This window comes from Phocoena sinus, chromosome 9 (genome assembly GCF_008692025.1).
Source record: "Phocoena sinus isolate mPhoSin1 chromosome 9, mPhoSin1.pri, whole genome shotgun sequence".
Taxonomy (NCBI): Eukaryota; Metazoa; Chordata; class Mammalia; order Artiodactyla; family Phocoenidae; genus Phocoena; species Phocoena sinus.
This window is the reverse complement of record NC_045771.1, coordinates 80,969,694-80,995,801: the sequence shown is the minus strand read 5'-3', so window position 1 is coordinate 80,995,801 and position 26,108 is coordinate 80,969,694. Positions and strand designations below refer to the sequence as shown.

The 26,108-nt window shown below is 33.9% G+C and overlaps 1 protein-coding gene across 1 annotated transcript in view; it reads right to left on the bottom strand.

Annotated features, from left to right (window-relative positions):
• Window positions 1–26,108, bottom strand: part of PCLO (piccolo presynaptic cytomatrix protein) — a 366,471-nt gene that overhangs the window by 79,474 nt on the left and 260,889 nt on the right. The window contains exons 11-14 of the mRNA XM_032643160.1: window positions 8,739–8,847; window positions 8,133–8,200; window positions 6,844–7,058; window positions 789–839 (exon numbers count right to left, since the gene is read on the bottom strand). Coding sequence (XP_032499051.1) covers window positions 789–839; window positions 6,844–7,058; window positions 8,133–8,200; window positions 8,739–8,847 — 443 coding nt within the window. The remainder of the gene's footprint in view (window positions 1–788; window positions 840–6,843; window positions 7,059–8,132; window positions 8,201–8,738; window positions 8,848–26,108) is intronic.

The window sequence follows — 26,108 nt, the reverse complement described above, 5'->3', positions numbered from 1 at the left end:
TTCTCTATGCTTACCCTCAAATTAGTTCAAATCTCTGTTACACTTTGTGAAAATGTACTGTAGATGCAACTAAGACTCAGTGTTTCTCTTTCCCCTTATCTGAAATGTACTATTTTCAAATAGTTATTATTTGGTATTGTGTTAAACTCTTTCCACATGACTTTGCTTCTCTACACTAAATTACGTTTTGGTACCATCTAAAGTACAGTTTTTCTAACATTTTTGAATTTGCCCATGTACAATGCAATATAAACACAGAAACACACATACAGAAATAAAAAAGAGAGTGATTTATACTATTTTCTTCTATTTTCCTGGTCAAAATACTCTCAATTGATTTGATAAATTACAGATGGGTTATGACCCCCAGTATGAAAAACACTGCTCTAAAAGAACTGCTGAGCAATTATTTGACAATTATTGATCAGAGGAACAAAAGATGACAGCATTAGACGCATGAAACTCTTAAAGAGGAACCTTCAAATTTCCCGGAGAATCTGTCATGTTTGAAACACTTTCAACATGTATGAAGTAACCGAGGCATAATACATTGATACTGTTAAGGTATCAGGCAGACTTTGAAGTATAGAATTTCACAGATATCATTAGATTTAATAAAACATGTATTTGTATTAAAATACTTTTCTGTGAAATTGTATTTTTTCATTATACATCTACATATGTTATAAAACAGGAAAGGTTCTAACAATGCTTACAATTTCAATAGACGATTGGGAAAAAGAGCCACAAAAGATGGTATAGCAATGATCTTTTAAAAACTTTCATACCTGAATTTCCCCCGTAATCGGATGAGAGACAATCTTTGTTGCATCAGTAGGCTGCAATATCAAAACACAGATTAATGGATAAATCTTTCATAGGATTTACCATTTCAGCTTCCCTCTGAATTAATTTCTGTTGGTCAGAGCACACCCTGCCTGGAGAACACATTTCATCCATTTGGCTGCTTCAGATTAGGGTGTCTACTTACACTTCTCAACACGTTTAATCTTAGAAATACATAAATCCCTTTTTCATTTTGCGAAGCCTGTTTTGAGGCTATAATTTTATACCTGCAGTAATCTACGTTCAATTACCTAAGAAATGGAACAATTTTGGTTGAAAGTATTCAATTTAAATATGAACAGATTTTAAATATCTATAAGAGAATGAAAAAGGGACTGTTTTTATTCAACTGCCTAGGAGTCCAGAAGTTATAAAAGTCTATCCTTACATTCCTTTGTTGGGTTCTCAGCCTATTCCTACTCTCTTCTAGAGTGGAACACCCAGGCAATCACTTCTTAGTATTTCATACTCCTCTAATTAAAGTTCCATCCCAGTCTATATAAGTTCTCATCTCCTTAATAATTTCCTTATGTCAGTAAAGCCTTAAAAACCGTTAGGACTGTGATCTGGTAAAGTGATTCATTCTGCTGATTCAGTGACTAATTGCTGAATTGTTACATTTCAATAGAATGTACAAATTTGTACCAAAAAGAGATGCTGTTCCTGACTAGATCTATAATAGAATTTCAGGCAACGTTGGCATCACTATAGGGAAATATTACTAAAATGGAGGCAAGCTTTGCTACCCTACAAATAAGGTCCTGTCTCCCTATATATACATAATATTGGTTTTATTTTCATAATTAACGAGAAAAGGAGAAATTCATAATACTTGGGTGTATATACTTGTTCTGCTACCTTTTCTTTTATAAATTTATGCTAGAAATGAGAGCAATCAAAGAAGACAGCTATATTCCAGGTCTTGTTCTGTGAAATAAGAATAAAAATAATGTAATCATTGGTAAAGTTATGGAGTAAGGGTTAAATTTTCTAAGCCATATATCCTTTATTAGTTCAGCTCTTTTATAAGAAACTACGCTCTGGCTGCAAAGGATAAACTGCTAGGTAACGAACCATTATATTTACTTAATAATTATTTTACTGTTTAAATTTTAAGAAAAAGAAACTGAATCTAGAAAAAGGACCACACAACTTCCTCAAACTATTTCTATCTCAATTAAAGAAGGGAAGTTTCCTAAAACCAGATACCCTTGCATCTCAGTTAGGAACATTGAGGAATAACTAGAGATAAAAAGTCAAAAATAAGGCCAGAAAAAAGAACAATGATAATGTATTTTGTTTTGATTTATTTTTGACAGTTGTAACTCATTTGACATATAATTGTGCAAACATAACTAGATTCAACACAGAGCATAAATGTATGGACTATCTTTAAATGTTCTGGGGTATGGCAGTGAACTCATAAGAGCACAGAAGGATGTTGTAATATCTGTTGTACAGTGGGCAAACTACCAGCTCCAGATAATTACAGTTTAAGATTAGAGACAAGTATTTCTTTTCGATAACGTCATACCTTTGTGAGGCTGGTTGTGATGACTGTGGTGATAAAAAAAAAATGCACTGCAAGAAAATCAGTGAGATCAGTGTGGAACAGGAAATGAGAGTGTCAGTGTCCAAACCAATTCCACCATTTGAGTAGCTGTGCAGTGCCCATCAGGCACATACCCCACTGATACATAATTTGAATTATTAACAATGAAATAAATATATTATTTTTATTTCATTTTATGGGTACTATTTTTTCTAATGGTTACTAAGACGTTAGGGTATAAACACTAGTTAAATTGTTAGGACCTAACTACATAATAAATGAAACTGTTTTATGTATTTCTTTGGGCATAAGGGCATCATGAAAAAACTACTGAGATGTTGTGTGCCATGACAGAAAAGTTTGGGAAAGCAAGAACCTATTTCATTAGAACACTTAAAACTAGTAAGCGCTTAGTTCAGTTATATATTTATACCATGACTTAGAAGAAATTATTCAGATTTTAAAGATAAGATGAAAAAAGTCTGATAAGATTTCAGAAATAAAAGACCCTGAGGCAGTAAACTAAAAATTTTGAAGACAAAAATTCATATTGAATTAGTAAGCAAAATAATAAAAAGTCTTATATACATAACATATAACTTAAACATATATCTAAATAGATTCATATTTTACTTACATTTACTCAGGAGTAATCACTTAAACTAGAGTATTAATAGATTAATAATTACTTATGAATAATCATTCAAAATGTTTAATAGATGGTGCTCTAAATACCTAAATGTATAATTATGCTATGATTTAAATTTTTAGTTTTAATACATTCTATTAAATTAATGTTTTATTATTTAATATATAGTTAGCCTCATACCTCGTAAAAACAAAAGGATGTTAAAACTATAATTTTCTAAATTAACTGAAGAACATATGCTATATTTGTAAATATTATATCACCTGACTCAGGAACATGTGAGTTTTAGACAATTGCTCGATATTTCTCTAATCTCTCAATATCAATTTCCTTAACATTGCAGAATTTGGAGAACAAATAAAAGTATTGCTTTTTATGCATACTACACGTTGACTGGCCAAGAAATATCATTAAGTTCATTCATTCATTCAGCAAAAACGTTTTAAGAAATTCAGTACCAGCTAAGTGTTGATGATAAACCCCCCAAAAGATGAATAGGTGGTAGTACCTTTCTTCAAGAGTGTTAACATCTATTGACTATACATTTCTATATATATATAAAATCTCAAAAATAACCAGATTTGATTATTGTTATTGCTGCTAATAAGAGTTAAAAAGGAATATACCATCACTGTCCAGTAGAATATAATGTGAGCCACACAGGTTATTTGAAATATTCTAGTAGTAACATTAAAAATATAAAAATAAATGGGTGAAAATTAGTTTTTACTGACATGTTTTATTTGATCCAAATCATTGAAAATATTATCATTTCACGATGAAATCAATATAAAAGTTGTAAAGAGCTATTTTACATTCTTTTTTTATACTAAGTCTTTGAAATTTGCTGTGTAATTCATTTTTACAGCACATCTCAATTAGGACTAGCCACATTTCAAGAGCTCAGCTGTCACATGTGGCTAGCAGCTACTGTCATGGACAGTGCAGCTCTATAACTCTTTATCTTAGCAAAACTTCTATAAAAACTACATAGGCCACATTCCTGGCACAGAAAAGAATGACCACATATCATAAAACCTGTTCATATTATTTCCTTGATGTTTGTCCTACAATACCTGTTTTCATCTTCTACTCATTACCAAAAATGTTAACATATTACAAAACAATTATATTTTGTACCCCCATAATATTACAGAGACTCACAGGTGCCACTGACGTTTTAATTTAATTTTAATTTATTCTGTTACGGTCTATGCAAGCTACTCTACCATGCGCTTAGGGAGCTAGAAGAAGCAAGAAATGGTTCTTGGTTCTCAATGAGTTTGCAGCCCATTTGGGAGGATAAAATAAGGAGACAAGTAATTATAATCAAGATACAAATTGTCTTAGGAGGTACATAAAGCATCTGGCACTTTGGATGGAGGGAAGGAGGAAGGAAGGATAACTTCTGACTTAAGGAAGCATTAGAATACGGAAAGACGTTGTGGAGGAAGGCTTCCTGTTAGTTTATTTTCACTTATCACTGGCTCTTTATTTTCCACAGATTGTAAAAGCCATACATGGCATGTAATGTCTTCCAGTTTACAATCATCTAGGCTTCTCCTCTATTTCTTACCCCTGTATCTTTTGTACACCTATGTCCTAAGCATACAATTTTCTGTTTCTGAGATTTTCTTCATGTTGCATTCTCTTCTTTGGATGTTGGTTCCTTTCTCCCCTTTACCAAATCAGTTCATTAGCTAAACGGCAGCTTTTCTGTGGGGTGGGGTTACACTCTCCTAAGAGTGCTCCGTGTACTTCTTAATGACCACCAACATTACAGCTTTACTAAATTTGTTTATATATCCTCTTCATCTATGTGTAGATCAGCACTTTTCAAATTACAAGGGGCACCACACTCACTTGGAGAACTTATTAAAACCCAGGTTGCTTGGTCCCATCCCTGGGGTCTCTGATTCAGAAGGCCTAGGGTGGGATCAAGAGTCTGCATTTTTAACAAGTTCCTAGATGATGCTGGTGCTGTTAGACTGGGAGCACGCTTTAAGAACCACTCATCTACGTAGTATACAGGGAAGGATTTTATCCCTCTTCGTATCTTGGGTACCAATTACGACCCGTGACACTGAGGTGGCATCCAAAAATGTCTGTGGAAAGTAGGAATGAGTTTAAAACCCTAATAGAGTACTTATTAGCAAGGCTATTGTAAAGATCTGACAACATTAAGCTTATGATGATAAGCTTCTAAGGAAAACCATTGACCAGGCTCTCTTAGAATGAGCAGGACAGGGTCTTAGACAGAGGTAGGGAAGCTGACATTCCAGGGAGCAGGGCTTCATTTTCGACAGGATAGTGATCCAATCAGAACATGGTGCCACAGATCAGACAGTTGTAGGGTAGTTTAAGAGGAAGGAAAAGAGACTGGTGAGTGGAGTGACCAGTAGTGAGTGCAATACTGTTGGCCAAAAAAAATAATGCTTAGCTAAAGAAGTTGACAAGTTCAGAGAACATAAAAAATTATTAAAGACTTATTAAAAAAGTAAAATTCACAGGATTAAGATTCAGTGAATGAAGATAAAAGAAGAGGCAATGGTGCCTTTACATTTGTACTTAATCTTCTGGGAGGATGGTGATGTCAAATGCTGAAATAAAAAATATCTGGATGACAGACTTATAGAACTACAATGTGCTTGGTGTGAAAACTTTGCTAGCCAAGTCTGTCATGTCTTTAGTTCTACTGTGTGGAGATACTGAGAAAGGAATCAGAAATGGTATCAGTGTGTAACTCCAGAGACAGGGCGCCTCCACGAGGTAATTCTTCAAAATTAACACATGTGGTAAAATACAGTTGTGTTAAAATTTATTTTGAAATTGAGTCTATCCTTGAACTTATTCCTCACAAAACCTTACTATATTTAGTTTGAAACAAGTCATTTTATGATGCAATGATTAAGATCATCCTACCATTCTTTTTTGCTTCTGAATGAAAGGGTTTTTTAGTGACATCTGCTGTGTTTTTACACTTAGTAGAAAAAACTTTATTTTCTGAAGTCTAGTCAGCTTATCCAACCACAGCCTGTCCTTCCTATATATCTCACCACGTAAAGAAAAAATCTTATTTGTGGTTAAACAAACAAACAAAAAACCTTTTTAAATGTATTTATCAACCATGAAGAGAGTTTCTCTATTAATAATCAAATCTATGGGGGAAAATCACAAATTGTCTATATTATCATCTGATTTTATAAAGTTAAAAAATTAATTCATGTTTTCTTTTAATTCCCCAGTAACTCCAAAATAATAACGTTAGAAACATTTGTTCTAAATGAAGAGCTGCATCAAGAGAAAACTTATTACTACGGAATTCGGGATAAATTTCAAAATGGCAATACTATATTACTGGCTTTCCTTCTTTCTTGTTGTCCTAAATTATCATCATTTCTTTGTCCGTTTTACCTTCTACTTAAGTTACAAAATCTATTGTAATGTATATCTTGTGTTTCCAAAAAGATACAAAGATATATTTGATATACAGAGGCTCAGATTTGTGTAACAACAACAAAGAAAAAGAACATGAAGCATTAGAGACATTTTTCAAGTTCCCCATAATAATAACTGCTACAATATTTTAAGAGATGTAGAAATACATCATTTTGATACATCCTGATCAGTTATAAACTCAGAAATGGAAACATTTTTTGTTTGTTTCAGTAGATCATTAGGAAAGGAGAAATCACATGAAAAACACCTTAGGAAATAATATTGTATTTCCTATCTCCTAGTCTGAATAAGGAGCTAGAAAATAAGTAACTCGGAGGTTGCATTGGACACTTCTCACCTTGCTGCTGCTGTGTTTCTTTTTGCTCACTGAGGGTGACCCTGGTTGCCCAGGGCTGGGAACAGAACTGGATCCTGCTGATGTAGGACCTGAATGAACGTGAGATCCTTTTTCAACGACGGACGACAGAACCAGTGGTGACTGCTGTAGTGAGACCTTCTGGAGCTCTGCAGCCAACTGCTTAGGATCAACCCCTGGGGATTTTGCTTTATCCACTACAACAAAATGAAATGGCTTCACACAGTCTCAGTTTCATAGGTACTTAATACCATGGAACTTATCTGAGTTCTAGATAACAAAGTCATCTAGAACTTATAAAAGTTTTATAGTTACTTATAAAACAAGCTAAATAAAAAAAATACATGCAATTGTACCTTTATGAATCTATTTTTAAAGAAGTCTGGAAGGTTCAGAGAAAAGTAAAAGAATACTAAATTACAGAGGAAAATGGAGGTTCCTACTGTATCTTCAGAAAAATGTTTTTAAATGTTTTATATAGAGAATTCTATGCATGATAAAATATTGTTTTACTCACTGGTGGCATTTAATTTGTATGACTGGCTGTTTTTCCTTCTTGAAATCTTATATATCTATTTCTCTAAGCGAGAAATTTCAAAGAACATATTTACATTTACAGATGTATGAAAATTTCTATAGGCCTTGGCCTGTTCTGTTCAGTGCAGTGACCCAGCCTCTTAGAAATGCTGACTACAACGTAGGAAGTGCCCAATAAATATTTGTTGAACAAAGCTATAGTGATACTTTTAGTCTTATAAGTGATTTAAATGTATAGACTGTATTTGTTATCTAAGAGATAAATCTACTTCATCATGTAGTTATGAAATTATATGTTGAATTTTATTTATCATAAAAGGCAATCAAAAGGTTTAGGAGTAAGTGTTCCAAAACCAACTGCTAAAAAAGAACCAGTATCATCTAAAAATTATATAGGACCCCAAACAAATGGCTCCATGGATTACTTTCATACAATGAATTTAATTTTAAAGAATTAAAAATATAAACTCTCACAGTAAGAATTTCATATGAATTTCTTTAATGGGTCTAACATGTAAATATGTGTTTTCCTAGAACACTAGAAGTGTAGTTACAACGCTTTTGATTTTCTTTATGATTACATAAATATATAAACATCTGTCTATAAATTTATTTTTGCCTATATCTATGTATATGTCTAGGTCTTCATCTCCAGCTACATCTGCCTCTACAATTACTCCTCCATTTAAATCTACATCTTTACCCACAGTTGGAAGCAGACTGCTTTCACTTACCAGCTTTTGGTGGTTCATGAAGTTCTAGGTGCTGGGGATTTTCAGAATCTGATAGCATACTGAGGTCCCTAAAAATTAAAACAAAAAAAAAAAATTAAGAAAGCAACTGAGGAAGTCTGAGACAAAAGGCCTTTTTTCCCCAACTATGCTGAATATATTTTTTCAGTAGGTAAATGAGAAGTGGTTAATGACATAAAGCAATTTCAAAGCATGCTCAACCTTCTAACCAAATCTATATTTGCAATGCTGTTAAAAGTCAGCTGATAAAAATGATTATTTAAGGTGAAATCTTTATGGATTAAATATAAGTTCACTTTGAAATACTGTACACATCCATGAAATCTAAATGGGTTTAGGCTTTCATTTAAATGACGCATGTTTCAATAAAAGCATGAAAGGGGACATAATCAGAAACAGAATTAGCTGGATTCTTTCTATGCTTTAGACTTTGATTCTGAACACAAGAAATCTATAAAACTTGTATTCACTTCATGTTCTAATTACAGGAAATCTTGCTGACTGGCAAAGGTTCCACCTTAACAATTTTAAATTAAAAGAGACATGAATAGCCAAAAAATGGAAACAAAAAGATGGGGAAAAACTCACAGTCTTACACATATTTCTGCTTCCCCACTTTGCTGACTAATGATACTCTGCACTTCTTCATATGTTTTGGAAGTTAAAGGAATTCCATTCCATTCCAATACTTGCATGCCTACAAAGACAAATTCAAGTATAAAATAAAACAGGTGTGCTGTCTCATCTGGGTCCACAAGGCACAGGAGACATTGCTTTGCATTTAAAAACCAACTCAGCACACCATTTCAGAGAACATCAGTTCAAAGTTCTCTGGAACATTAATATCAAAATCATATGAAGTTTGATTTCATCAACTTACCTGAACATATAAAATATGTCAAACAGAACATGCAAAACATTGCTCTTGAAAATCTATTAAATAGTATCAAACACATGCATTTTGTTCACACTGCTTTAAAGAAAACATTCTTGACTGTATATTGCTTAAACCAATTTTGTGTGGGAAAAAAATAATTGCAACCACCAATATAATTTTTCCACGGGCAACGAGCAACGAGAAGAGTGTAAACTTCCATTCTATTGCAGAATAGGAGTGGTAGAAAAAAGTCATTAGGATTTTGTTGCGAAGCTCCCTTTAAGAAATTGTTACAGCTTCAACTTTGCTCAAATAAAAAAGATTCCCATGGTGTGTGTTTTTCTTTGCTGCATGCAAGACAGTCCTGAGTAGAAGCAGCAGAAATGTTATACAGAGGGCAGCATCATGGGTGTGTGTGTGGCCTGTGCAATAGTATGCCCTGTGCTCAGAAGGGCCCCATGCTTGGTTTAATGCTTTGCTACTGCCATCTTGAAATTCTTAACGCTGTTTGAACAAAGAGTCCTATATTTTTATTTTGCACTGGGTCCCATAAATTATGTTGCTGGACTGGTTACAGAGCATTTCATGTTTCCTCTCTTCCTAGAAAGGTAATTTTCATACAAAAAAGTAGTAACATAATTAATATTTCAATATTTTACATTTAGTATTTTTGTCCATTTTATATGAGCTGTCAAATAATTTTGGGAACGTATTTGGCACCAATCACATGGTCCTAATATGTAGCTATGTGGGCTAGATATAAATTCGATGAAACCATCCAGAGTTATAGTGCCCAGATATTTGTGAATGCTACCAGCTTTACCTGAGAAAAAAATACCTGTATGCCATGACTAGGTTATAATTTAAATAAAAAGAAATACTTGTTGAACAATTAGGTTTTCAATGAGCTTCACAGATGCCAATGTGAAATCCCCTATTACTCACTATTGGCTTCCATGGGAAATTCTCAACATGGCATGACTGGGTCTTTAAAAGTTTTAATGATTTTGATATACATTGGAAAGCATATTACCAGTTGCAAACAAGTAAGGGAAGTTCTTTTACTATTGGGAAATGGCAAAAGAAGTCCATAAAAATGCCCACAATAACACAAACAAGAATGACTTTTCTATAACTTACTCCAAGAAAACTTTATCTTCAGATGGGCCTTAGGTTTATTTCAACAATCCCAGGCTGTTGTACATATAAAATGAGAAAATTACATAAAAGACAGTGATAATACCACTAAAGAAAAATTTAGAGCTGAAAGAGGAAAAGCACACTGAAAAACACACTTTTTCTTAGTCACAAGAAAGTACATTTATGAAGATGATTCTGAATTGAAACAAATTAATAGTGCTATAATTCAGAAATTGCATTGTCACTTTTCTGCAGGAGCAAATTCTATGAAAGGGAATAGCTGCATAATCTTCATGCTTCTTCTGTTGAATTTACCTGTTCATTTTTCACATCTTAAAGGGGCAAATTTATAAAACATATTTATCCAGTGAAATGAATAAATGCTTCTAGTTGTAAACAGGAAAACTATTTAGACACATTAATAAAACTGATGAAAAATACAGATAACTAGGATCTTAACCTAGACATATACCTCAGATCATGAACTACATGATTTGCTCTGTCCTAAGATATACCAGCTGAACTTCTTTTCCCCTTATTGAGTTTCCAACTAGCACTGGGGCAGTACTGCAGTTCAAAAGATTTTGCCAGTTCTTTTATCCTTTTATTTTTGGTTTCAATGGTGAGTATGCGATCTATAGGGAATGTGACTTGAACACAGTTCCCTTTCCTCTGCCTCTCCAACTTCCTACAAATCCTACAAGAACCACAGTAAAATAACCAAGTGAATATACAAACTACTTTTAAATTCATAATATGGCTTTAGTCATTGTGAGAATTAAGTAGTTAAGTATGTGTCTTCAAATATGATATCTTTGAAAATACTTCAATTGTAAAATCCTAGAAACTATTTTAAAATGCATGCAGAAACTGTTTGATCATACTACACAGAAACCAAGGTAGTATTTTATCATTTCAATGATTTGAATGTAAGCATATTCAATCTTAAGGAAACTTTTTACTCTGATTTTGGTTTAGAAATAATTCCCAGAACACAGTGAACACATGAATGGTTTTATCTATTATTTAGCATTATGAGCAAACACATTTTCTTTATGTTGAAATTATATCAACATGTATGTTAACCAGTTGTTCAAGTTTGAGATTGCATAGATGATACTTCAATTATATCCCTAGAAAGTGGCTCTTCTAATAACTTTTAATAGGAAAACTAAGATAATATGAATTTTTTTGAATGTGCAACAGTCATGATAGAATTAGCTGCTCAAAGTCTTATACCTAATAGGTTATTAAAAACTGAAAAAAGACAATAATCAGGTAATTTCTGAATTCTAAAAACATTAATCACTATAAAACATTCTCAAGTATGTGTTTTTATAACTTCTGGGATTACTGAATTTCATATGTTTCTCAAATCGGCAAAAGCTATTCTTATCCTTACAATTCAGAATTTCATGTATGTTATTTCTCTGTCTATAATATTTACCATTACTGCAAAAACATCTTCTGTATTAAAATTATTGCATTAACAGTCAAAATCTTATAAGTTAATGTATATCCAAACATATATCACACAGAAGATCATGACTTTTATTTATTCCACGAATATTTATGTGGCAGGCACTACACAATTCATCACCTTGGTGATGATCCCCACCTTTGTATCTACTGTTTTATGCTGTTATAAAAATTAATAAAAATGATACTCTACTAGAAAAAGCAGAAGTATCTTGGCAATTAGTAAAATGAAGATTCACAGAGAAGGAAATTCAAAAGTGTTTTAAGTATATGAAGAAAAGCCCAGACTCATTAGAGATTAGAAAGTTCAAATCAAAGCAATAACGATGTATTACTTAACGCTCATCATATTGAGGAAAGTTTGAAAGCCGGAAAATACAGCGTGTTGACCAGGATATGGGATTTAGGGGAGCTTGACTTCAAGAGAGATTATAATTGCTTGGAGGTTTTTTAGCTTTATCCCCACTCTATGATGTGAGAATACTATGACTGTTAGGATGAAAAAAAAAACTGCTCATTTACAATTTATAAACATGTAATTATTTTAATGGGAATGCAGACAAATGCAACCACTCTGTAGTGCAATGTGGCAGAACGTCATTAAATTAAGCATATGTACACCCTAGGACCCAGAAATCTTCTTGACTTTCTATTTGTGGGGAGGTGGTAGTATCAGGAAAAATGGACAATGAGAGCTTATTAAATACTCGTGATGGAAACACTTTGCGGTTTTAGGAAAGAGACCATACCAGGTGTTAACACCAAAGGGCAGATCCATCTTAAAATCGTCTGCCAAGTAAAAACAAGTGAGAAACAGGATCTGATCTATACGGCAATGACATTTATGTTATTAAAATGATATTCATACATACTAACATTATATATCATACAAATAAACAACAGACCATTCCATAAATTATCATGGTTTTTCATGGAGGGAAGAACAGATAGGAAAAGAAAGTGAGATAAAAAGAAAGAAACGAGTTAATAAATGAATGAATAAACAAACAAGCAAACAGCCCCCCCCCCCCCACCACACACACAGAGGAGGGGACCTTATGGGAACCAACAGGGCTGGTGTGCTGTGAAATGAGAATTGGATGCAGCTGGGATAAAAAACCCCACAAAACAATTTAAAAATATGCATATAATAAATTATTTATAATTTATTTTTTATCCTTTTTCCCGCTGATATTATTAACTATGACTCTAGATTAATATTCTAAATTTGGACATCTGCTCTCAATAACCCTCTATAAACCAGCAGCAGTAGGAAAAACTCAGCTGAGCTGCTTATCTGCCCTGGCTTTCTAAATAGCAAACAAACCCTGCAAGTGATTTCCAGGAGTCCAATACATTGTCCCCAACAGTTATACTAACTACTCATTCATTTTCAAGTTAGGCAATGTTAGTATAAGAGAAATGCATAGGTAGATGGATTTTATTATTTTTCAAAACTACATTTTAAAGTATTTTACAATTTTAGCCTATTTATACATTAATATAAAAGAAAGAAAGAAAGAAGGGTGGAAAAAAGGAAAGGAAAAAAGAATGGTGGGAGGTAAAGTTAAAAAAATAGTATTTGAGTAGTGTCTTGATTATTTACAGATTAAAGGGGATGTCCTCAATTATGATAAGATGTTCAATACTGTACACCTAAAACACTTTAAAAATCAGCAAGGTATGGCTTGCATATATAAATTCTCAAATGAAATTAATTTACATATTACAAAGTTATCACATTTTGAATATAAAAAATTATCTAGGAAATATCAAAGACTACTGTTGAACTGTCTGAGCTTACCCACAGTTTTTTTTTTTTCTAGGTCTGAGTCTACTGAAAATATTTAGAATTAATGACTTCCACACTTCCAGATGTAAAACAGATATGCCTCCATTCATTAAAAAAATTGTAAAGAAAACAGATGATCACATATTTTGCAGTATTAATGGTCAATAATAAAAGGGTCATTGAAGGAGGATTACATGAATGAAATGTCTTGCAAAGGCATGTCAACTAATTCATAGACTCATTATAAAGTAAGCAAGATCTGTATAGAGGTGCTAGTTTTAGTCTTTTGTACAATATATTAGAGAAGTGAAACATGAAGTGACATGACTTTTATAACATCACACAGTTAGCTGATGGTAATGCAGAAATATGAACTCCATTTAACTCTCAGGCCAATGCTACTGTCAGTAAAGAGGAAAACTCATTCAAATTATGCTAACCAAAACTACACAGTAGCCCACCTGAATATAAACAATGTTCAAATGTGTAAAACCTAGCACAAAGAACACATATATTATCTATACTGACATATTTAACCACAATAAAGAAAGATAATTTAGAAATTATTTCATTATCTATATGATAATATTATTTGAAGATTTGGGCATGCAAAAATTGAAGATCTTATTGAACAAACAGAAAGTTGTTGTGGGATATATCACTTTATGGTGGGTAAACAGTGACCATTAGGAAAGCTGATTGGTTTTCTCATCTCTTTTCTCCACTTCACTCCCAGAAGGGAAACCAATTTCACATTTCTACAGGCACAACGATGGGAAATTAGGCTGAGGCCTGCTGGAAGGGAAAATAATGTAGGAAGGATTGTTCAATATCACTAATCATCAGGGAAATACAAATCAAAAGCACAATGAGACATCATCCCACACCTGTTAGGATGGTTATTATTTAAAAAAACCCCAAACAAACAAACAAACAAAACCCCACAAAAGACAATGAAAGTATTGGTAAGGAAGTGAAGAAATTGGAACTAGTTGCAATGCAAAATGGAGCAGCCACTATGGAAAACAGTATGAAGCTTCCTAAAAAGTAAAAGTAGAATTACCACATGATCTAGCAATCCCACTTCTGGGTATTTATCCAAAAGAACTGAAATCAGGATCTTAAAGAGATATCAGCGCTCCTATGTTCTCTGCAGTGCTGTACACAAGAGCCAAAATGTGGAAATAACCTAAATATACATTAACAGATAAATGGATAAAGAAAATATGGTTTATAAATATTAAGGAATATTATTCAGCCTTTATTGTTCAGCATTCAGGAAATCCTGTAATATGAGGCATGAATGAACCTTGAAAATATTATGCTAAGTGGAATAAACCAGTCACAGGAGGACAAATACTGCTTGATTCCATCTATACGAGGTATCTAAAATAGTCAAACTCATAGAAGCAAAGAATAGAATGGTGGTTGCCAGGGCCTGGGGGAGGGGGAAATGGGGAATTTCTTATTAACTTGTATAAAAGTTCAGTTATACAGGACAAATAAGCTTTAGATATCTGATAAATAACATTGTGCTTTTAATTAACAATACTGTATCGTACACTTAAAAACCTACGAAGAGGTTTTTAAGTTTCAATGTTAAAATTACTAAACAGAATTTTAAAAAGAAAAAAAGAAGAATGTAGGGTGAATGAAAGGAAGGGGAGGTAGAGAGTTCTAGGGAGAAGATCTCCCCCAACAATGGTGGCTGGAGGTTGCAAGGGCAGTAGAGAGCAGTATCCTGCTTGCTTATATTATCCAGGGAAGATGGCATTACCTAAAAGAAAAATTTCTGTACGGTGCCATTAGAAAACTTGACCTTAGATTTGGTGGCTCAACCTAGGCAGAATTACTCTCGTGAAAATTTGGTCACAGTTTAAAGGAGCCACCCACTGCCAAGGAAGCATGCAGGCTTGGACACTGCTCTCAATGCGGTGTGGGTCAAGGTACAGAGGCCCAACCCCCAGTGTTCTAGAATGTGTAAGAGCCTCACTGGGAATTTCCCCAGTGCTCGTGGGGCAGGCAACGTCAAAAAATTGAAGTGTTTCAACTTCTCACCAGTAGGTGAAGAGAAGATTGGAACTGACTACATTTGATTTACAGAAAAAGTCGTACGTTTCTTACACTCCAGTATAGGTGTTGCAAATTCATGCTTTTTAAACAGAGTTAAGGTAAATAGGGGAATATATCCATGATTTGTGGGTCCAACTTGAAGAAGATTATCGTGATAGGATTCTGTTTCTAATCACTCTGACCATTAAAATAATCTATTATTCCAGTTCAATATTTCCTGGAAGGATTGGTACAGATACCAAAGTCACTCTATGGCTACAGTTTATGGTGTTTAGAATTCGATATGTTACTTGAAACAGGCCACAACAGAATGTGGCTGAATAAGGCAGGAAAGGGGTTATGCATAGATTAGTAAAATTTTATTGACCCCCCCCGAAAATAATATAACATGTGGAGATATCCAATGATAGGTTTGTGATGCTATCATCTCATTTAAAATAGGGTGCAGTTCATAAATTTATAAACTTTTCTCAGTTTAATTTCCCTATTTATTTTGTTACAATACTCAGAATGGATGTTTTCTATTGACTTTCTAATTAAATGGCATGAACAGATTAATGTCATCAAATCTAAAGGATATCATGACTAGCTAACAGTAACAGATTAATCCAAAATGCACTTATGATTATATACAGAGATACAGAGTTGGGTTAAATGGACGTAGGAAGCTAGGGAAAATGACACAATTGTGCATGAGAAATGCTTGTCTTAACTGGTGCCTCCTCTACTTGCAGTATCCCTAGCGAACCAACAAGGATTTTAACTTTAATTATGTTCTTAACCTTTTTTGATACTCATGTGTTCTGTACTATTCCCTTTATAAAGTTATTTAAATGTATCCCACTACTCAGACAATGGATTTTAACATAAAATATCATCAATTTACACCAGGAAAAGTGTTTCTTAATAAATACAGGAAACGTGTGAACCAGTGGCAATATCATCATCGTCATCATCTTCCTGAGCATATATATAGAAGATACAAATTCCACTTCATAACATTATTTGACAGACAAAATGCGCAGAGCTTTGCTTTGACTTCTGAGTTGTAACTTTAAATCATGTGCAAAATTGGACAAAAAGGAAACTATGTTTTGAAAAGTAAAGTTATAAAAAGAAATCTCCCAATCAAAATTTAAGAGCAAAAAATTCCAATATACTATTCTAGAGTATAAGAAAATACATTTTTTTTTTTTTACAAAGAAGGAGAGTTTTTAAAAAAATCATAACCTAAGTACTCATCACTAGAAATATTACAACATGGTCAATTTCTGTGCATAAAAATGTTGTTTTTATATTTTGCTTATTTTGAGCCAAAGACACTATATAATTATTATGAATGGTATAATCAAAACTAAAAGAGTGAACTTTAAATACATAAATTATTTCATCACTTGAAGAGTTAAAGGATAGAAATAAAACAGAGAAGTCATTTCAAACAATAAAAAATCAATAACCATTTTATCACCCTAAGAGAAACTTTACAAAAATAAAATGAATTCTGTGTTAAGTTACTTCATAAGAAGTGCCAGTATTCTGTTAACATCACGAAGAAGAACTAGCAAATAATTCACTTTGGCTGGATGGATGTTCAACACATAACAAATGTTATTTGATGGTAGAATTCTATTCAAAAAGTTCTCACAGTAAACAGAATGTAATTTCAATCTATATATATAATATAGTATATACAACATATTACAATTATTCATTTTTCCATTAATAAACCAGAGTTGTTTAAGAAGACACCTTAACAGCAATATCTGTCAAATAATAGAGAAAAAACTCAGCTATTTTCCCTCCAGCTCTTTAAAATTCACGTAGAGAAATGATCTCCTCTAATTCAGAAGCAAACATGATTAACAATCACAAAAAATCATGGTAACATATTTTAGATGAATTACACAAAACTTTCAGATGTATACCATCTAATTATAAGAAGTCTTTTTGATTAAAATGAATAAAATTAGATCTATTTCACTTATGTTAATCGTACCAACATGGGACTTCATTGTTGTTTTTTTACGAAGTTATTTTGACCACTTTTTCTCATTTTATCTTTACAGCACTTCAGTAAAATAGATAGGGTATTCCTGCTTTCTTCTCTCTCACTCACATCCTCACTCAGTGCCAGCCATGCTGGCCTCCCTGCGGTCTTATTATTCCTGGCACACACCAGGCAGGCTCTTGCTCTGGGCCTGTGCCCTTTTCATTCCTCTGCCTATAATACCAATAACTCCAAGCTCACTCCTTCCTCTCCTTGGGGGCTTTCCTCATTTTTTGCCTTCTTGGCGAGGCCTTCCCTGACATCCCATCTAAAATTTCAACCCTACCTTCCTATTTGGCATATCCACCCTCCTTGTTATCTTTTTCTCCTTAGCACTTATTACCACTTATTATGTGATACTTACAAGTAGGTTTTACTTTCTGTCTCACCTACTGAAATGTATGGTCCATGTTTTCTTCATTCATATTCCACAGGACCAAGAGAGGTTGCTCTATAGACCATGTATTTACAAACACACACACACACACACACATGCGCACGCGCGCGTGCGCTAGAACTTAGATATCTCAAGCACCATACCTGACAGTGACGGGGATCTAGTAAAAACTAGAGAGTAAAAGAAAACAAAAGTAGCCTAAGAGGAAAAAAAAGCAAATTCATTTTCTTCCACCACTCTCAGTGTAACTTAGTATATATATGAAAAACGTGTAGTCTGATATGAAAATCTGCATTCCCACAGAATATTCTTTCTGCTCCAGCCTCGTCACTACATCTGGAACATGGCTGTACTCCGTCACTATAAATAAGTAAAATATGAACTGTGTAAAAAATTAACCAATGAAAGAGATAAAAGTCTAAAAAGATCTGTTTCAGTTCCTGGAGAGTTCTTTGCCCTCAGGAGCTTACAGTCTGTTCTTAGACATTACCTGAAAGTTACCTGGAATTCTCTGGGAGGGGAGGAGGCATATCTGTAACCCACACTTAGTTACGGTACTGGTTCTGACAGAAGCCTGCAGAATCAACCAATGTATTCTGCATTTCTATATTTCTCTTACTGAAACTAGAAGAAAATACACATTGTCAAAAAAGTTATTAAATAATGGGTTTTCTTTCCGTAAATACATCTTTCTCCTAGTTCTTCAGGTTTATTTTATATTTTTGTTCATTCAGACCCTGACCAAACTTTTCCTCCACAGTCAACATCCTCTATCCACTGCCCTTCTAGGCTGTAACCACCGTGAAAGCAAGGTGGAATTATAGAATGATAGAATTCTAGGATATACCTGTAGAGTAGTTACTGAAGAAACGTTTTGACCCATTTGCATTCTTTATTATTTCCCATATTCCTGATATTCTCACCTCTACTCCTTCCTAAAACCTTCTTTCTGAACTCCCTTTTTATCACCTCCATCTACCTTGTCAGTATATTACTGCTGCATACCAAGAGGTTCTTACAGTTCCACAGTAAGCACCTCCGTGTTCTCCCCCAATAAGAAACAATATCTCATGCAGGGATGAATTCAAGTACTGTAAGGCCTGAAGCTTATGCAATTTTAAGAAAAAAGAGAAAATTATGAATACAAAATTGATACATGTGAATATTTATTAAAAGGACAAAATAAATCACAACAAGTTACAGAAGTTAAAAAGCTGACAAATGCCACAAACATCACATATGTTTTTTAACTTCCTGGAGCCTTGGAAGGGACATGTACAGGTGAGGAAGGAGCCCTGAGACGTAAGGGTCATGATTTATCCATTCTGATTTCATTCCTTTCATTCTATGTAATTAGTCTCACATTCTTAACTCTAGGGCTCACATTTCCATCTTATGTAACATACATGACTTATTATAGCACACATACTACTGTTTTGCTTCCTCTTTCCACACCCTAGACTGTATGATTCTTCTCAAGGTTCAATCTCTCTGCATCTCTTCAACAGATAAAGTGTCTCAAAAGTATGCATTACAGAAGGGCCTTGTGGAGGGCCCCTTTCACTTAATGCTGAACACCCAGTGAGTTTCTGTGATTTGTCAACAGCCATAAAAAGGAGTTGATGAGAAAGATCAGTCCACACACCGGGTGCCAGACACCTGTCATCTGACACCTACACCACGATTCTATTCACTAACAAGATATGCTTTCAGTGACTTACAGACCATGAGAGTTACATAAGCAGATATTCATTGTATGTATGTCCATAGACTTTAGTCAGACATGAGATTAACAAATTGTTGATAAGAAGAAAAACTTAGAAGCCTTTTTATAAGACTAGCCAAAAGTATGGTTTTACGGTTAGAAGGTGATATATTTACATGGGACATGACTTAACCACTTCAGGTTTTAAATTTTTAAAAAATTTATTCAGGCCTAATAAATACCTAAAATGATATTCCATTATAGCAGAATACCTCTAGCAGATCAATGCTCCCTTACAGGAAGCCTGAACTTTGTGAGATTAACTGTCATCTATGAAAATAATTTCGTCTATCCTTAACAAAGTAGTTTCTTTAGTCTAGATCTTCATAGTTAACTAAGCATGAAAAATACATCAACTTCTTTCATACTCACAGTTAACCCCATGAGATAGGTCTTCAAACCTCCTAACTGAAACATCAACCTATCCAGATGAGATAAAAGGAGACTCAAAGGACATAAACACCTTGCCTAACATCATGAGGATGACATTAATTCAGAGTCTTCTGACTTCAAATCTGTGCTTTTTCCATTAGGAATATTCCAAATCCCTGCAGTTCAGAGCTCAGACCTGACCATGGTCAATTATCTACGCATGTTCAGAGAGAGGGGACGGAATTCAAGCTGAAGTAGCACATACTATTATTATCATCAAAGATCTCCAAAGTAAGTACCATCTTTTCACTACTTCTGTGAAATACTGTATCAAACACCATATTAAATGTTTCTGACACATTATTTGTAAACCTGGTAACAATTGTGCAGCCACTATTATTATCCCGATTTCCCAAATGAGAACACCAAAGTACTAAAAGTTAAACAACTTATCCAGGCAAAAAGTACCAGAGCTCAATCTAAATCCTGATGTGTCTGACTCTAAAAACATTCTCTTTGTATAATGAAGACCTTGAAGCACTGGCTGTTTGAAGATTTTTTTACAGCTATTAAAGACAGTTCAGCATCCTTGCTTCCAAAACAACAACTCCAAGTTCATACACACCAAAATGTAGCCTGTTATGGCATACTGATTAGAAAAATCCAGAAATTTAAAAACAGAAACAACTGTTAATCATTAATCAGTATCACTTGAACATACATATATATTTCAAGCTATACCACTCTTATTGATAAAAGCAATCAAATTAGGATATGGAGTATTATACATACTAAAAAATGTGTAAAAAAAAAAGGGCAAATATTTCATTTTCTTGATGTCCCTATCGGAAATACTGACAAACATAATTTCCTCTGATTAATTTCAAAATAAATGGATAAAGAAGAGGAACATCTTTCTTTGTCCTGGCAATACAGCTAATCATTAATATGTAAGTATGATATCACTGTATCTTAAAAATAGTATATTACAACCTACCAGTCCAGGTACCCACAATTTATATTCTTTCTTTCCAGAAGATAGTTTCCTAAATATTTTTTAGAAAACTCCTTGTATCAACAAGAAATATGATCTTGTGCCATGTGTACCTGACACACTATCTTGCAGGAATTCTGAGAAATCTCATGCTAATGACCAATCCGTACCTGGTAATCCCCCTGGAACAAGAATAAGGAAGCTCACTCATCTGTGTGGTGTGTTTCCTGGTCTCCAGCTTTGATCATTGCCATGTCATCTGTAACATATGCCAAAAAAGCATAAGCAGAAGTAGAGGCTTTCTTGCCTCGGAACATTATCCTTTAAGTCACACAGGAGTGTGTCCTCTACTGGAATTAGCTCTTCTACCATAGTTCTTCAGGACAGGGAATTCCAGAGGCGAACTTCTAAAATCAAACCCACCATGCCAAGATCACCTAACCTCACCTCCACTCCAATCACTGATTCTCAAATATAAATTCAACAACATTTGCTTGCCCGAAAGCCTGTCAGTTCATCTTTAAGAGGTGCTAACTAGCCGAATCAATATCCCCTACACCGAGACAACTAGAAACTGAGAATTTGGAAATATCCATGAACTAGAATTTATGCCACAGGTACATTTCCTCACAGAATAGCATATAGACAAACTAAGATAAACTAATTTCTTTACAGGCCTACCTACTGGCCTGGGAGAAGGTAATTTTCCACATAGCTCTGGCTAAATCCTTAAGCAAACATTGTATATCATTGGTTTTAACTTTTTGCTCTCCTAGTCTATGTTCCTATTGATTCATTAAGAAGCTTCTTGAAGCTACATTCAGAGCTTAACACTATATTCCTATCTTAGCTCCAAACAGCATTCATTGTCCAAACAAATATGATTTTATTATCAATAATAAAGACACAATTTATCTTCAAAATACTTCAACTAAATTGATTTTCAGCTGGAAAAACCTAACAATATAAACAAATATCTGTTTTTGGTTCAATGGCTAAAACGTGTTTAGTTCTTATGGATTCACTGTTCTCTTATGAAAACTGTTGAAATATGAAAGGTATCATGCAGGTAATATATTTCACAATTATGATGTTATGATACACAATATTAGGGGGAAAATCATTTGGAGAATAAGTTCAGAAGTCCAGCGATTAAATAAACCTTAGAACCAATGATATGCACATAAAGGATTAGGTTTGGCCCATTATACTTCCTAAACAAACTTTTATTTTATTTATATTTTCTACTCTTCCTTTTCTGGAGCTATAAAATTGTTGTAAGTTGATATAAAATGATGCAACTTGTTAATAAGTCTAACAATTGCTATGTGTTAATTTTTTTTAATGTCCTAATGTATTTTATTGTATTGATTCAAAATACAATGATTAAATCTCTAAGAAGAACAAAGGTCCAGCATTGTGAACCCATGGAAGACTCAAATAGATAAGACACAATATAAAAATTTTTTTTTCTAAATTAACCTATACCTTCAATATAATCACTACCAATTTTCAACAGAGATTTTCCTGAAAACTGACAAGCCGGTTCTAGAATGTATATGCAAGACCAAAGGTCAAGAATTGTCCCAAGAGGATTTTGAATAACAACAGTATGGTAGATTACCTACCATATGTCAGGACTTAAAGTCATCATAATTACAACAGTGTGACACTGATGTATGGATAGACAAATAGACAAGCTAGAACAAACATCTCATAAAAGACCCACACATGTACAAAAAAATCAATATATGACAGATGGGGCACTGTAGATCAGCGGGAGCAACGATACACTCTTCAATAAATGGCGCACCGGCAACTGATTATCCATACTGATGGGGGAGAAAACTAAAGTTTCTAGTCAGAGCACGATAGACTGAAAAGAACTTAATTCTGTGTCTATAAGGACATTATATAAAGAGTACGATTTCACAATTTTTAGAAGGAAATATAGGCTAATATTTGAAGACTTCAGGGCAAGGAGAATTTCCTAAATAATACAGAACATTTATAAAACTTAATAGGAAAAAATAAGCCAACTATGTTAAAATTTCAACTTAAAAAAAAAAAGACACTAAAAAAACAAGCCACGTACTGGGAAAAGATATTTACAGCCTACATACTTGACAAACGATTATAACCAGAATACATAAAGATTCTCTAAAATTCAATTTAAAAGACATAAACAATCCAAATAAAGAATAAGCAAAAGAACAAGCAAATCACAGATGAGGAAAACCCAAGTGCCAACAAGATTAGTAACATATTATCATACTCAACATGACTGAAGGTAAGGGGAACGAAGAAAACAATGGCCTATCATTTCACATTATATTTGAAAAAGAAAATGTTGAGAAAGAGGAACAAGGATATAAAGGTACAAGAACACTAATTTACTACGGATGAATGTAAACATAGCGTAACACTTTGGAGTGCAACTTGGAAAAATCAACTACTGTTGAAGAAACCACACAACGTTCTCCTATATTATTTAATAAGGTAGTCACTATAACCCAGGAATTGAACTTCTTCTAAATTTTTTTACACTTTTATTATAGAAGAAACTTCTGTACATGTGCAAAAGGAGACTAATTCAAAAAATTAATTACAGCATTGTTGGAAATAGTAAAAAAACTCATATATAACCGAAATAACCAGAGAATGTTTAAATTAAACTGTAGTAGAGACATACAGTAATAGAATTCTGCCCTGAAGTGAAAATAAATAACCAGAACGACATGTGTGTACATGTAGCTATTTTAGATAAACCATTTTAGATAAAACTCATAAACTCTGGAACTAAAAAAAGTGGCAGAAATACATGTACAGTAAACTATCATTTATATAAAATTTCATAAACAAGCAAAATGAATCCTTATAAAATTTATGAATACATACATAAAACTATAAAGAAAAGCAAGTGAAGGGTAATCTCAAATTAAGTCTAGTGGTTTATTTTGGGCGAGTAAGAGAGGTTTGGGAGAGGAGAGGTGACTACAGGAGGCTTTAATTGGTTTATAGGTACTTATCTCTCCTAAAAATATGAAACAAATAGGCAAAATGTTAAGACTTAAAACAATATGGTGAGTACATGGTTGTTTGCCATATTATGCTCTACAGCTTTTTTGTACACTCAAACACTTGTAATGAAAATTACAGGTCAGTGCCCAATTAACTGTTAAACTGCATACATCAAACCATGAATGCTGAGACGCTCCCCCTGCCCCACTTCCATCGGGGAAGGCAGAACAGAAGGTGTGTGATGTGGAGCTGCGCATCCCAATAGATGAGAAATCTTATAAGGCAAATGTTTTTGTTTTTGTTTTGCGGTACGCGGGCCTCTCACTGTTGTGGCATCTCCCGTTGTGGAGCACAGGCTCCGGACGCGCAGACTCAGCGGCCATGGCTCACGGACCCAGCCGCTCCGTGGCATGTGGGATCTTCCCGGACCGGGGCACGAACCCGCGTCCCCTGCATCGGCAGGCGGACTCTCAACCACTGCGCCACCAGGGAAGCCCCCAAGGCAAATCTTTTAAGGCAGTTTTCCTGATTGTGGAGGAGGCCCAGACTAAGGAAAATCACATCCACTTTCAACGAATTAGCAAACATCAAACCCTGACTTCCTGTGTTTACCGTGTAACGGAGAAATGCAACCACTGAGTTGCTTCAGTAAAATTTTCCAAGATTGAGAGCAAAACTCACTCACCATTTAAGTGCAAATGAATCAGGTGGAGACGTGTCAGGCAGCAAACATTTCCATGTAGGACTTGCTATTTTGAGTTTAGATTTTAATTTATAATTTAAAACTCATCTGTTTTGTGCCCTTTACCCTCTCTCCACCAGACAGCCACCACAAAGATTGGGAGATTCTGGACTGGTGAAGAACCCAGTAGACACCTGTAGATTCTGGGTTGTACTGGCAAAAACAGGATCTAACTATTGAGTCAAGATAGCATCGTGAGTCTCACAGAAACACTACCAAGAGTTGTAATAAAGATTTATGTTTTAAGAGAAAATAAAGTAAATCTGGAAATCATAAATAACAAATTATACGTGTGAGTTATGTAACAACTGCACTCTAATAATCAGAGGATCTATAGTCATAGAGAGGCCTGGCTTAGCACTTGGCAAAACTTTGGGAGAATTAATAAATAATACAATTAATAAAAGTAAAATCTTAAGTCACACGCACACAGCTTTTAATGATTTCCCACTTTACCCAATGAAACAAACTGCAAAACTATTATTTCCAAAAAAGATGATGACTTTAATGGCAGTCTCTGAGTTTATAAAATCACAGATGTAATTTTAGGTGCATTTCACTTTCCTTTCTTGAATGAGTTTGTATTATATCTATTATTAATTTAGGTGCATGAACTTAAAAATGGTCACATAAGCTGCCAAATGCAAAGAGCATCACTTCATCACAGAGCGCTTCACTGAAATTGTACATAAAAATCATCCTGATTTGTAGCATTTGCTGATTCTCATGGTGTAAGGACAAAGAAGGGGATGAAATTTTATCTTTAAATTATTCGAGTATCTTTGTCAACTATATCAGGCAAAGTTACTGTTGCAAATTTTATCTTAAAATAAAAATAGCATATTCATTTCTTTCTGAAGCATGCTATCAGAAAGCAATCATATCACTCCCATCCTTACAAACAGGCCTCAATTCCTGTATCTTAACTAGACTGCAATACCAACAGAGTAGTATTAGGCATGACAGGATCATAGTCATAGAAAATTCACAGAGACCCAGTGTTTGCTCATAATGGTTATTTCTTGATTCATATAGACTTTTCCTTCATTTAGCTATGTGGCTAAACCTCCAATTTTCTCTGTTGTATGAATACCATTAGAATATTTTTAATAATATGCTTTCAGTTATATATGTGGTGATGTCCTGGTAAACTGGCATTCTGAAAATCAACAGGCAAATAAATGGACAAAAAAGGCCTGATTCATAGCATTTGCCTGTTTTCATGTTGTAAATACTGTCACCATGGCCAATTCAAGCTA